Genomic DNA, 13,980 nt, shown 5'->3' with positions numbered 1-13,980 from the left:
TAGCTCCTTGGAAAATCTCAATTTCATTTCAGTCTTACACCCAAGCAGTTGTACTCAGGATATACTGGGGAGGCTACCTAGTCTTCAAACTCTTCGAGTACATGAAAATTTGAGTTCTTATCAATTTATGTTGTCTAATAGCCTTTGCGCATTGCTCCGCGTTGAATCATTGAAGTTGGTGGATGATCGCACGATAGTGTCACAGCCCTCATCAATGGTCCCGCCTGAATATCAGTTTCCTCCCAGGCTCGTCGAGCTGAGCTTATCTATACTGATCTGAGGGACGATCCGATGCCAACACTGGAAAAGCTACCACATCTCCAAGTCCTCAAGCTGAAGAAGAACTCATTTATTGACAGAAAGCTTGTTTGCAGTGCTGGTGGTTTTCCAAGCCTTAAGTTTTGCATCTGAAGTCAATGTCTTGGCTGGAGGAGTGGACAATGAAAAATGATGCCATGCCAAAACTTGAAAGCTTAATAATCAACCCTTGTGCCTACTTGAAAATCCTTCCTGAGGAGCTCTGGCGCATAAAGAGCTTCACCAAATTGGAGTTATGGTGGCCCCGTTTCGAGCTGAGAGAAAAGCTCCGGAAATTTGAGGACAAAGAGCAGTACCACATCCAGATATATCCTTATGGAATGTAATTAGTATGTGGTGAGCTTTTCTTCTCATCTAATATACGTTCAACCTTTTAATCACTTGTTTTCTAAGTTTATATATGCGTTTGTATTTTGTGATCTTTTCTCTGATTGCATAACTATTTTTGTTCAATCTTCATTGCAGCTGTCCATGCACAAACAAGTCCTTGAGATCCTGGAGAAGTTTTAGGGATTTCTTTAAAGTCTTAGTGGTTGGATTATTGTTTTCAATTAGTTGATTGCGGTATCATATCTACTGAAGCCTTGATGATTCGGTTTGGTAATGGATGTCTTGGACATGTATTCTTCATTGTATTATTTGTATCTAAAGTCTTCAACAGGGAATCTTCAATTTTATATGATTTCATTGCATTTAATTTGTGCAATGAAATGGTTTGTTAAATTCATTTAATATCCTATCGATTGAAATTGCATTTATTTTCATATGGTCATGCTGATCTGTAGAGTGTATAGTTATAATTATAACAATGTTTTTACTAAGTAAACCTATTAAGCTCATAAATAAAACCAAAATTTAAATGTTTAAATTTATTTCATACCAAACATTAACTAAATTATTTTCCAGTCATTTTCTAACGATCAAACTCATTATGCGTAGTCATTTCAACTTTACCATTTCGTTTTTAGTCAAGCAGTGATAAATTGTTTATATTTTTTTAGGTCAAATTACACAATTTGAACTCCTTAAAAAATTTCGATTATCAAAATGCTCAATTATAATGGACTATACGTTCTCATTTCGTTTGGGAATTTTAGTAGAACAAACGAATAATTATTAAACAGATTGTCTGAATGTGTCAAAATTTCCAAACTTAATTCCATTTATTTTATATCAAATCGTCATGACTCAAATTGAGATTAAGGCTGTGAGAAGACAATTAAAATGCTTTGGAATTGATGTACCCTCTCTTCTAGTGTTTTTGAATATTACTTCTCTTTTTGAATTTTCTCAAAAATTAGTTGAGACCAAAAAGCCACAGATTTACTTCTTGCTTGACAAATTAATCAGTTTAGTATTAACCCTTCCTTATTCAAAAGAAACAACAAACAGAGCATTTTCTGCTATAAAATTGATTAAGACAACACATCAAAATAAGGCGTATAGTGATTTTTTTTTCTTTTTTAGATTGTATGATTGTCGATGTTAAAAGAGAAATTTTAGATAATATCAACTCAGATTCGATAATATATGAATTTTTTAAAAAAAAATTTGGTGATACAAATTGAAATTCAATTTTTTTTTAATTTACAATTTTCTTTTATTATCAGTTTTCTGCTTATATATCTTATTTCAATAGTTTCTTTTGTATAGAACAAATAGTTTGAGAAATAAATTTAATTAAAAAAATCCAACCACCCAAAAAATATTGCTACCTTCGCCACTGATCATATTGAAATTACATGGGCTTATTGCTTTCATTGACTATTTCTGCTTTCAACGGCTGGGCATGCAGTCACTGCAAATTTGAAGATTTGAGTTTCACATTTTTATAACTTCAGCTCAAGTCCAATGAAGAATATTTGTTCAAATGGAGAAACTTGCTTAAGATCTGGAGAAGGGATTTTTCCAGGTGATTGAAGCTGTCAAAAATTAATGTTGCAGAACTTCTAATGGTAATTGGAAATTATGCAAACCCAATTTTATGTTACATTATTTTATTTTTTACTTTTTTTATTTATTTCTTCTCAGACAATTATAGATAATTATCAAGGTTTCTTTGGTATTTTTTTTAAACAGTACTTTTGCCAACGTGTCTTTATTTATTTCTTCAAGCTAAAATCATCAGATTAAAATATATTTTCAAATTTAAATTTCAGGTTCATTTACTAAAACGCCATGAACTACTTTCCAATTTCGGTTAGGGAGGTCTTTGCTAGTAAAAGCATCCTTGCTATCAAACCCTGCCATCAAAATGTCAATGAATTATTCAAAAAGAAGGAACTCGATATTTTACTGCAAAATTAAATGAACCTTTTTATTGCTCATTCCTATGAAATTTTTGACACACAATATGGAATACCTAAGATTAAAGAATACTCTAATTGATAATGGTTATGTGTACATTATTGTTCATTCTACTGTAAAATGAACTTGTTTCTAAGTTATCGGGTACATATTTATCTGACTTCCTTTTCTTGAGATATGTTTTTGGTAGAGCTATTGAATCTGATAATGATTACGTATAATTCTTGGCCAAACCATTAGTGTCACTCTTAAATAATTATTTCCATTTATTTTTTAGCTTCCTCCATTCTCACGATTTGAATTTTGGGTAGACAGACGAAGAAAACCATTCGAAAACCACTCAACCAAACCTTTGCTGCCATTTCTTTCATGAATAGCTATATATGTTCTTTTCTTAAATCAAGGCCTTCAATTTCGTTTGCTTCTCTCCTTTTCTTATTCCTAGCTTGCTCTGGCAAAATCATTTTTTCCATCAATCTAAAGTAATCGGCTTATTATGATATCATAATATTGGCATCTTGTTCTTTTCTTGAACCAGGATATTTGGTACTCGCTTTCACCTTGGAACTAATGCTTAAATACTTTTTCCTAGTTGTTTCGCTTTGCATTTTCCTTTTGATCCAGATCACTTTTCAATTCTGTTAAAAAATAGCCATTTCATTGTTCGATTGTCTAGCTTGGTGGTGTAGTTGACATTGCAGAAGATCTTGAGGTCCTTGATTATAAAGGAACAAGAGGTATTTTCATTTTGTAATCAATTTTTTATCTTATAGTTAGTTCTCTCAATTATTCCTTAGTTCTCTGAATTATTCGCCCCAAAAAAATAAAAAAGTTGTATCTTATGAATATTAACGGTGATATTATATATCCTTATATCGATTCCATCTTTAGATATAGGTCCTGTTTGTGATTGAAGTGTTGTAGCTTTTTTAAGTTGCAGCTGCTGTGAAAAAAAAAGTTATAATTATGAAATAAAAGTTCATAATATATAGTGAATATAAATTTTAAATAAGAATTTTGACAAAATTATTAAAGATATAATAGATTTTCTATCATTCAAGTAAAAAATTATATCAAAATAGCTTTCAAGTTACAACAACTAGTATTTACTAAACACTTTAGTACTGTAATTTAAAAGTTACAACTGTCCAACCTTAATTTCAAACGCACTTATAATATGAGGTTTCTAGGAAAGGCTTTATTGACCTTACGTGGGGGTTAGCAGCCGCCCTCCAGATTGCTTAGGGATAAAGTTCAAAATTTTAATGTTCATTTTTGTTAATCACCAATTGGTTTTCAGAGCAACATAACAATTTTTACTTCAAAACTCTGTAGTTAAGCTTGCTAAAGCTGGGGCATCCCGTAGGCTTTATATTTTTTCTAGATTACTTTCAAATACTTTGGGTTCTCCTAATTTTCATAATATCAAATGATAAAAAATCTCTTCCACAATGTGAGTTCTTGTCTTTCCCCGCTTTATCTTCGTCAGTGACCTTAATCTGATTACTAAGTACAAGCATAGCCTGGTTAAATAATTTTTATTAAATGTCTTATTAACTTTCTGAATTAATTTCTGCCTCATGCTTGCTACGTTCTTAAAATATTGCTGAACAAATGAATGTGCCACAAATTTGCTATGTCTTGTTGTGCTTTGATTCCCCTGATTCTGGATGATTCTCGGTTCCAATTTTTAGTAGTGAGAGAGGGAGATATGGACGTGCACCTTGGATTACTTTCAGAGAGGTTGAAAAGGCTATTAGCAGGAGAAGAAGGAACGTTGCCGGTTGCTGCGAAGGAACACATCCAGAAACTTCAATCGGGAATTGAATCCATTTCTTATTCTTTGCAAGCGGATTATAAAGTCGACCTGACTAGGCTTCTTCTTCAGATTGATGCAGAAGCTGACATTAGTCTATCAAATCTTGAGCTCATTTTGAGGGAAATCAAATACTTGGTCCATGAATCTGAGAGAGCCATCGACACGTTCATTATGAGCAACGTGCAACCAAATGGTGATCAAAGCTGTTCCAAGGAGCTGTGCGACGCTCTTATGGGACTTCAAAGTAAATTCATTGATATTAAACAACAGCTGCAGCAAGTTCAACCCTGCTACAACTTCGATTTCAGTGCATGGATGGAAGAGCAGAAAAATAAATATTTGTTACATCTTCAGAGGGAGAACAGGGTGAGTTTTCAGGATAATGCGATGGAGGAGTTGTTAGATCAATTGATAGAGGGACCACCTCAGCTTTCTGTAGTTGCAATTATTGATAGCTGTGGGTTCGACACTACTGATTTTGCTGCAGAGGCTTACAACAGCAATTATGTGAAAAGTTATTTCGATTGTCGTGCTTGGGTGTCTTTTGATGCGAATCTCGGCACATTATTGGATTACATATTGAAGACTGTGATGCCTCATTCTGCATTGAGGGAAATTACACATAAAGATTTTGAGCACAGGAAAATGGCACTTAATGATTACCTCAGAAACAAGAGGTATCTGATTGTGCTTGAAGATGTCTTTACAAAGGATGTCTGGGATTATCTTGGAGAAGCACTTCCAGATCATCAGAACGGAAGCAGGGTTTTGGCAATGCTGGCTTGTACTGATGAAATCTTCAGCTTGTGTAGATTGGAAAGCGGAGAGATGATTCATCTTGATTCAGTGCGCGCTGGACCACTGAGAGCTACGTATCGAGAAAGGCCTTTTGTCTTCTTATACTACGGAAGCAAGTCTTTAGCAGAAAATATGAGGCTCACATGGTTTATACAAAAACGGTCTCTACTTTTCTCCGTCGCAGAGTTACCTCAACACCTGAAATTATGCTGCCTTTATTTGTCTGCCTTTCGGGATGTCTTCGAGATCTCCACGAGGCAATTGTATCAGTTGTGGATAGCTGAGGGTTTCATTCCGGACAACAGCGAGAAAACTGCTGAGGAGTACTTAGAACAACTAATCAGTTGCCGTTTCGTTCGAGTAAAGAAGAGAGGAGCTGGAGGTAAAACTAAAGCATGCTACATTCCTATATTTACGCGGAATATGTTGGCATTCGTTGCTCAGTTTGTAGAATTTATCCATATCGTCTGTTATCAAATTCGAGAAAACAGATCACTGGAAATTACTAAACGGCTTTCCATTTTTGAAGCCCTGATTAATTCCGATTCTTGGAAGCATTTTGACACATTCCTCCGTTCTTTCTTGCACCTCACTTTGGATAGATCAGATCGGGTTTCCCTTGAATATTGCAATGCAATTTGCAAAAATTTCAAATTCCTTGTTGTATTAGATTTAGGAACAATAGTTCTCGAGGAATATCCCACAGGAATAAATCACTTGCTTCTTCTCAAGTACCTGAAATTGAATATCCCTTCTCTCAAACACCTGCCTTCATCACTTTGCAACCTTCTCAAACTTCGTACACTAGGCATGCCATCTAGCTACATACATCATACTCCAGATGACATTTGGAAGATGAACGAACTCCGGCATCTAAATGTTGGTTCAATTACACTGCCTGAACATCCAGGAAAGTACTCTAGTTCTTTGGAAAATCTCAATTTCATTTCAGCCTTACACCCCAGCAGTTGTTCTCGGGATATATTGGGGAGGCTACCTAGTCTTCAAACTCTTCGAGTACATGGAAATTTGAGTTCTTATCAATCTATGTTGTCCAATAGCCTTTGCACACTGCTCTGCCTTGAATCATTGAAGTTGGTGAATGAACTCGCGATAGTGTCACAGCCCTCGTCAATTGTCCTGCCTGAATATCAGTTTCCTCCCAGGCTTGTCGAGCTGAGCTTGTCTAATACTGAACTGAGGGATGATCCGATGCCAAAGCTGGAAAAGCTACCACATCTCCAGGTCCTTAAGCTGAAGAAGAACTCATTCATTGGCAGAAAGCTTGTTTGCAGTTCTGGTGGTTTCCAAAGCCTTAATGTTTTGCATCTAAAGTCAATGTTTTGGCTGGAGGAGTGGATCATGGAGAATGATGCCATGCAAAATCTTGAAAGCTTAGTAATCAACCCTTGTGCCTGCTTAAAAATCCTTCCTGAGGAGCTCTGGCAAATAAAGAGCTTAACCAAATTGGAGTTACGGTGGCCCCGTTTCGAGCTGAGAGAAATGCTACGGAAATTTGAGGACAAAGAGCAGTATGATATCCAGATATGTCCCAATGGAATGTAATTAGTACGGGTAAGCTTTTCTTCTCATCTAATATACATTCAACCTTTAATTAATCACTTGTTATTTAAGTTCATATATGTGTTTTTTTTTTTTAATAATCTTTTCTTCATCGCGCAACTATTTCTGTTCAATCATCATTGCAGCCTTACGATGCTGGGGAAAGGGATTTCTTTGAAGTACTGGTGCCTTGGATTATTGTTTCCAATGAGTTTTCTAGTATTGGACTCGCATGTATATTTATGCCTAATTAACGTTCGCTTGTTGTTTGTGATTTCATAACTACTGAAGCCTTGACTGAATGGTTTGGTAATGATTGTCTTGGACATGTATTCTTCATTGTATCTAAAGTCTTGAACGGGGAATGTTCGGTTCGGTCTCATGTAATGTTGTTGCATTTAGAATGTGCAATGAAATGGTTTGTTATATCCATTTAATATGAGCTTATTGACTTGAATTGCATTTCTTTTCATGTGGTCATGCTGATTGGTGGAGCGTTAACATTTTCCATGACATTGAATTATTGATTCTTAGCATTTTGAATGTGAAGACAATCACAAAGTAATTTTCTTATGAGTTAATTCGTAAATTTTTATTTGGATAATCATATGGAGACTTAACACTCTACTTTATCAATAAAGAGAAGAGGTATCAATACCAATTCAACTAAAAAGTTATTAATATTTTGTAAAAGAGTATTTGTATCAAAATTAAGATAATATAGCTTTATTAATTGTTGCACATTCAAATTATAGGCAAACATTTTAGTCAAATCAGTTAATCTTCTTAATGGAATTGTAGGAGTGAACTAGACCAATTGATCCTTTTTTTAATAAATAAAATCATCCATTTTAATTTAGGATGGGACTATTTACATTCTAAAAAATACTCTAAACGCTCATTTATTTAGGACATTCATTCATTCTATTTAAAATAATTAACTTTTACTATGTACACTCCTAAAATTCTAAACATACCCTCAAAGCTTCCTCTTTGTTTCTTTTCATACATTCATAGCACCAAATCTAGGGGTGTTTATAATGCAATCTGATCCGCTCAATCTGTCAGATCTATAGAAATTCGATCCATAAAAATCCAATATGTGGATTGATGAATTAGATTGGAATAAAAATTTGATAATCCAATTGGTGGATTGGATATGGATCCACTTCTGTAAATTCGTAAAAATCCATGAATCCGCAAAAAAAATAAAAAAATTTATTTGCTTACAAAATAAAACTTGTAAATATGGCATTAGTATTTACTAATAAATAAATAAGTTAAAATATAGTTACATTAATATTATATTATATATTATCCGATAATATATAAAATAAAAAATAATTAAATAAACAAATATAGCTTCCTAAACAGTTAATTTTCATGTACTGATCTAAAAAAATCAAATATATTTATTTGCTAACAAGTTTTTAATCTTATAATTAATTAGTTCTCTGAATAATTAATCATTTTTTTCATAGTTTTATCTTATGAATTAATATTGGATGCGAGTTCTTGACTATCCCCCGCTTTAGCTTCATGAGGGATCTCAATATGATTATTAAGTAAAAGCATAATCTTGTTTTAAAATAATTTCCTGGAATAAATGGCTTGTTTATTTTATACATTAATTAAATCCTGCCTCTTGGTTTGCTTTATACTTAAAATTATTGCTGAACAAATGAACTAATATATGCACAGCAACTGTGTTGTTTTTTGATGTACTTTGTTTGATTCCCCTGCTTCTGGCTGATATTGTCCTAGTTTTAGTAGTTGAGAGGGAGACATGGATTTGCACATCGGATTATTTTCAGAGAGGTTGAAAAGGCTATTAGCAGGTGAAGAAGGAATGTTGCCATTGCCGGTTGCTGCAAAGGAACATATTCACAACCTTCAAACTGGAATTGAATCCATTTCTCATTCTTTGGAAGCGGATTATAAAGTCGACCTGCCTAGGCTTCTTCTTCAGATTGATGCAGACAATGACGTTAGCATATCAAAATCTTGAGCGCATCCTGAAGGAAACCAATTACTTGGTCCGTGAATCTGAGAAAGTCATTTGCACGTTCATTATGAGCAACATACAGCAAAATGGTGATCAAGGCTGTTCCAAGGAGCTGTGTGATGCTCTTGTAGGACTTGAAAGTAAATTCACTGATATTAAACAACAGTTGCACCAAGTTCAACCCCGCTACAATATCGATTTCAGTCTATGGATGGGAGAGCTGAAAATTATGTGTTTGCTACATCTTCAGAGGGACAACATGATGAGTTTACAGGATGATGCAATGGTGGAGTTGTTAGATCAATTGATCGAGGGACCACTTCAGCTTTCTGTAGTTGCAATTATTGATAGCTGTGGCCTGTGGGTTCGGCAGTACTGATTTTGCTTTAGAGGCTTACAACAGTAATTATGTGAAAAGTTATTTTGATTGTTCATGCATGGGTGTCTTTTGATACCGATCCTGGCACAATGTTGGATAACATATTGAAGTATGTGATGCCCCAATCTGCATTCAGGGAAATTCTGTACAAAGATTTTGAAAAAAGGAAAACTGCACTGCATGATTACCTAAAAAACAAGAGGTATTTAATTGTGCTTTACGATGTCTTTACAAATGATGTGTGGGATTATCTTGGAGAAGCACTTCCAGATCATCAGAACGGAAGCAGAGTTTTGGTAATTCTGTTTGATGATGAAATCTTTAACTTGTGTATATTGGAAAACGAAGATATGATTAATCTTGATTCAGTGCCTGCTACACCCCTGAGAGCTACATACCAAGAAAGGCCTTTGGTCTGCTTATACTATGGAAGCGAGTCATTAGCAGAAAATATGAAGCTCACATGGCTTATACGAAAACGGTCTCCACTCTTCTCTATCGCACAGCTACCTCAACGCTTGAAATTATGCTGCCTTTATCTGTCTGCCTGTCGTGAAGGCTTTGAAATCTCCACAAGGCAATTGAATCAGCTGTGGATAGCTGAGGGTTTCATTCCAGAAACAGCGAGAAAACTGCTGAGTACTTAGAACATGTAATCAGTAGAGGTATTATTAAAGTAAAGAAGAGAAGAGCTGGAGGTAAAATTAAAACATGCTACATTCCTATAATTACACAGGGTATGTTGGCATCAGTTGCTCAGTTTGTAGAATTTATCTATGTGGTCCCTCGTGAACTTCGAGCGGATAGATCATTAGAAAATTTAAACGGCTTTCAATTTTTGGAACTGTGACTAATTTTGATTGTTGGAAGCATTTTGACACATACCTCCGTTCGTTTTTGCACCTCACCTTGGAAAGAGAATATCTGTTTTCCCTTGAATATTGCAATGCAATTTGCAAATGGTTCAAATTCCTGAGATTACTAGATTTAGGAACAATAGTTCTCGAGGAATATCCTGCTGGAATAAATCTCTTGCTTCTTCTCAAGTACTTAAAATTGAATATCCCATATCTCAAGCACCTGCCTGCATCACTTTGCAACCTTCTCAACCTTTATACAATAGATATGCCATCTAGCTACGTACGTTGTACACCAGATAGCATTGGGAAGATGCACGAACTCCGGCATCTAAATTTTCGTACAATCACTCTGCCTGCACATCCAGGAAAATTTTGTACCTCTTTAGAGAATCTCAATTTCATTTCAGTCTTACACCCCAGCAGTTGTACTCGGGATATACTGGGGAGGCTACCTAGTGTTTGAACTCTTCGAGGGCATGAAAATTTGAGTTCTTAGGAATTTGAACTCCTTGAATCACTAAAGTTGGTGAATGAACTCAAGATACCGTCACAGCTCTCATCAATTGTCCTGCCTGAATATCAATTTCCTCCCAGCCTCATTGAACTGAGCTTAGCTAATACTGAACTGAGGGATGATCCGATGCCAAAACCGAAAAAACTACTACATCTTCAAGTCCTCAAGCTGAAGAAGAACTCATTTATTGGCAGAAAGCTTATTTGCAGATTTGGTTGTTTTCCAAGCCTTAAGGTTTTGCATCTAAAGTCAATGTTCTGGCTATAGAGGAGTGGATTGTGGAGTTTGAAGCTATTCCAAAACTTGAAAGCTTAATAATCAACCCTTGTGCTCACTTGAAAAGGCTTCCTGAAGACCTCTGGCGCGTAAAGAGCTTAACCAAACTGGAGTTATGGTGGCCCCGTTTCGAGCTGAGAGAAAGGCTGCGGAAATTTGAGAACAGAGAGCTTTTCTTGTGGAATGTAATTAGAATGGGGTAAGCTTTTCTTCTCATCTAATGTACCTTCAACCTTTTAATCACTTGTTATCTACGTTTATATGTGTGTTTAATTTTTAATTTTGTTATTTTTTTTTCCTTCATTGCATAACTATTTCTGTCCAGTCTTCATTACAGCTGTCTATGTACAAACCAGTCCTTAAGATGATAGAGAAGTTTTAGGGATTTCTTTAAAGTACTGGTGCCTTGGATCATTGTGACTTCATAACTACTAAAGCCTTGACTGAATTGTTTGGTAATGTTTGTCTTGGGCATGTATCTAAAGTCTTGAATAGGGAATCTTCAATCTTATGAGATAGTTTTGCATTTAAAATGTGCAGTGATATGGTTTGTTATATCCATTTACTGTGATCTTATTGATGGAAATTGCATTTCTTTTTCATGTGTACATGCTGGCTTGTAGAGTGTTGGCACTTGAGATACATAAGTGAATGATTGATTCCTAGTTTGAATGTGAAGACAATCATAGGGTAATTGTCTTATGAGTTAATTGGTAAATTTTTAAGCATAATTAATTTTATGACTTTTTTAAGGGTAGGGATATTTAAACCCACCAAATTCCTCTGCACACCTATTTTAAAAATAAATTCATTATTAGACTTAAAATTTGAAGATTTCAGAGTTACCCCTTCTAACCTCTCTCTCTCTCTCTCTACTTTATAATTTTAGATTTTCCCTCTATTCTCACATTTTGTGAACTAAACACTCAATTTTACTCTATTTTAAATTTATTTTTTTGGTCTTTCTAAGTAGATCATGATCTCAATTTCATGCTTCTTATATATAAGATTTTTTTTTTATATTCATCAACTTTTGTGTTTAGTGAAAATTAATTTCTTGTTATTTATTAACTTTTATGACTGGTAAAAATTTGTTGATGTTCAATTTTATATAATAGGTTTTGCTCCTCTTAGTTTGTGATGTCAATTATTTGCATCTATTTGCATCTAAAACAGTATATTTGAATGAATTGATGAGAATTTGTGAAATTAGATGCGAAAGAGAAAAAAGGGGTTAATTAAGTAATTTTATTAAAAATATTTAAATAACAAAATTTTTAATTAGAAAAAGAGTGTAGAAAGGAAATTGGTAGGTTCAAATAACCCCACTTTTTTTTTTAAGGCTAGGATAATTTTTTTATTATTATTATAAATGGGCTCACTAGGAGCTAAGGCAACACTAATTGGGAGTGTGCAATCCCATAAGCATCCTTACAAAGTAAGCCAACAATTTCAAGAGGAGGAGAAAGAAGAACATGCAATCCTATAGGAGAATTTAAGCTATAAGAAGCAAGAAAATCAGCAGCACAATTTGTCTCTCTATACATGTGCTCTAGTTGAACACATGCTATAAGGCTAGGATATTTAAATCCACTAAACTACTCACTAAATACATTTACTAAATAAATTCAAAATTAAATTTTAAAATTTTAAATTTTACTCATAAGCCCACTTAAATATCCAATATACCCTTATTAAATCCAATTTTTATAATAATAGTGTTTTTATTTATTAAACCCATTAAATTCATTTATGAACTCTTAACAAATATCTAACATTTTATGTACCTTAAATTTTCATTTATTCAAGATCCCTTAGGTTTTGAAAAAGACATGTCAAAGGCAAAGATATTGGCTTCTTCCTCCTCTTTTTATCTTCTTCCCTTGCATATTTAGCGTTCATACCTTCTCAATTTGGGGACCATACAATGACTCTGGAACTTGCTTGATCTCAATCTTTGAAGCAGAGGGCATGGTTTTGAAAGCAATTTCTTTGATATTTTCAAATGAAGATGGCATGAGAAACTTCATAGGGAAATCGATAAGCATGTTTCCATGTTTCTTCATCGATCAAATCCCTTGTTTGGTTGTCAAGAAAATTATGAGTGGTAATTCTCAACCGTTTTTACCTATGGAACTTTGTAAATATTTCATTCCAACTTTTGATGGCAACAGGGGCTGAAGCGCATAGAAGTGGTGTAGAGTAGGGATGGATTTAAGGGCTTGGGCCAAGCTTTTTCAAGGCCAAGCCCAGCTCCAAATTATTAACAACAAACTCAAGTCCTCCAAAAGCCCTTCCATACTTAGACGGGTTGGGCTTGAGATTAGATAAATTTTTTAAAATGAATTTTTAATAGAGTTTAAAATAGGAAACAAATAAAGAAACACTTTTTTTTTTGATGAATGAAAATTTCATTAATCTTAAGATATTGTCAACATCGGACATAACCACGGAGATGGAACAAACCTCCACTCTCCAGGACCTGACATAGAACCCCCCACCCTAGCTATTGTATGGGCAGCAATGTTCGTAGATCGTCAAACAAAAGAGAATCTTACTTCTCCATCTAGTTTAATAATTCTTGACTGTCCTCAATAATTAAACCAAAACCATTAGGGCTAGGAGTTTGAGTAATTAAAGCTGAGTACACATTCAAACAATCTATTTCAAGAATAACTTTAGAGAGCTGCAGAATTTTCAGCCAGCTAAGAGCTTCACGAACAACCAAAGCTTCTGCCTCGCGGGGATGAACCGAACCAGGGAAGCGTTGACACTTAGCTGCCACAAAAGCACCTCCAGAATCTCTTATTACTCCTCCAAAGCTGAAGTTGTCATGCGAGCTAAATACCCCTGCATCCACATTACACTTTAACCAGCCCGTTGGAGGCTTAATCCAACACACCGAACCATGACCCCACTGCACATGCTCAACAATTGTTAACTTTTTCTTTCTAGCTTCTTGCCATTGAAAGAGATAATAGCCAGCAGCATTCACCAGATTTTGAGCCCGCCTACTATTCCCATTCTACACCTTACCATTTCTATTAATCCAAAGCCTCCAGCACACCATCATAGCTAGTTGGCAATTTTCTTTACTGCAGTGACTAAATATGTGCTTAATCCATGCAAAAAAAGAAGAAC

General features: G+C 34.7%; 2 protein-coding genes across 3 annotated transcripts; both read left to right on the top strand.

The window, feature by feature from the left end:
• The first annotated feature begins 3,243 nt into the window (after positions 1-3,243).
• On the top strand, positions 3,244-7,225 carry LOC102628812 (disease susceptibility protein LOV1-like). Of its 2 annotated transcripts, XM_052431209.1 has the most exons (3): positions 3,244-3,362; positions 4,320-6,817; positions 6,952-7,225. In XM_052431209.1, the coding sequence occupies exon 2, from the start codon at positions 4,337-4,339 to the stop codon at positions 6,806-6,808; it is 2,472 nt and encodes an 823-aa protein (XP_052287169.1). In that variant the 5' UTR covers positions 3,244-3,362; positions 4,320-4,336; the 3' UTR covers positions 6,809-6,817; positions 6,952-7,225. The 2 variants fall into 2 exon arrangements, with proteins under 2 accessions (XP_052287169.1, XP_006493837.3); XM_006493774.4 differs by lacking the exon at positions 3,244-3,362 and having other exon boundaries at positions 4,143-6,817.
• A 1,562-nt stretch (positions 7,226-8,787) lies between these two features.
• Positions 8,788-9,836, top strand: LOC107174716 (uncharacterized). The gene is made up of 2 exons (XM_015525831.1): positions 8,788-9,170; positions 9,326-9,836. Exons 1-2 carry the CDS (start codon positions 8,788-8,790, stop codon positions 9,834-9,836), a joined length of 894 nt encoding a protein of 297 aa, XP_015381317.1.
• Positions 9,837-13,980: the final 4,144 nt, after the last annotated feature.

This window comes from Citrus sinensis, chromosome 7, assembly GCF_022201045.2.
Source record: "Citrus sinensis cultivar Valencia sweet orange chromosome 7, DVS_A1.0, whole genome shotgun sequence".
Taxonomy (NCBI): Eukaryota; Viridiplantae; Streptophyta; class Magnoliopsida; order Sapindales; family Rutaceae; genus Citrus; species Citrus sinensis.
This window is presented reverse-complemented; position numbering and strand designations above follow the sequence as displayed.

Bases quoted from the DNA above. Each gene is read 5' to 3' on its own strand.
- LOC107174716 (XM_015525831.1), top strand. From the start codon at position 8,788: ATGACGTTAGCATATCAAAATCTTGAGCGCATCCTGAAGGAAACCAAT. The intron at 9,171-9,325 runs GTGGGTTCGGCA...ATCTGCATTCAG, and splicing joins ATTATTGATAGCTGTGGCCT to GGAAATTCTGTACAAAGATT.
- LOC102628812 (XM_006493774.4), top strand. From the start codon at position 4,244: ATGTGCCACAAATTTGCTATGTCTTGTTGTGCTTTGATTCCCCTGATT.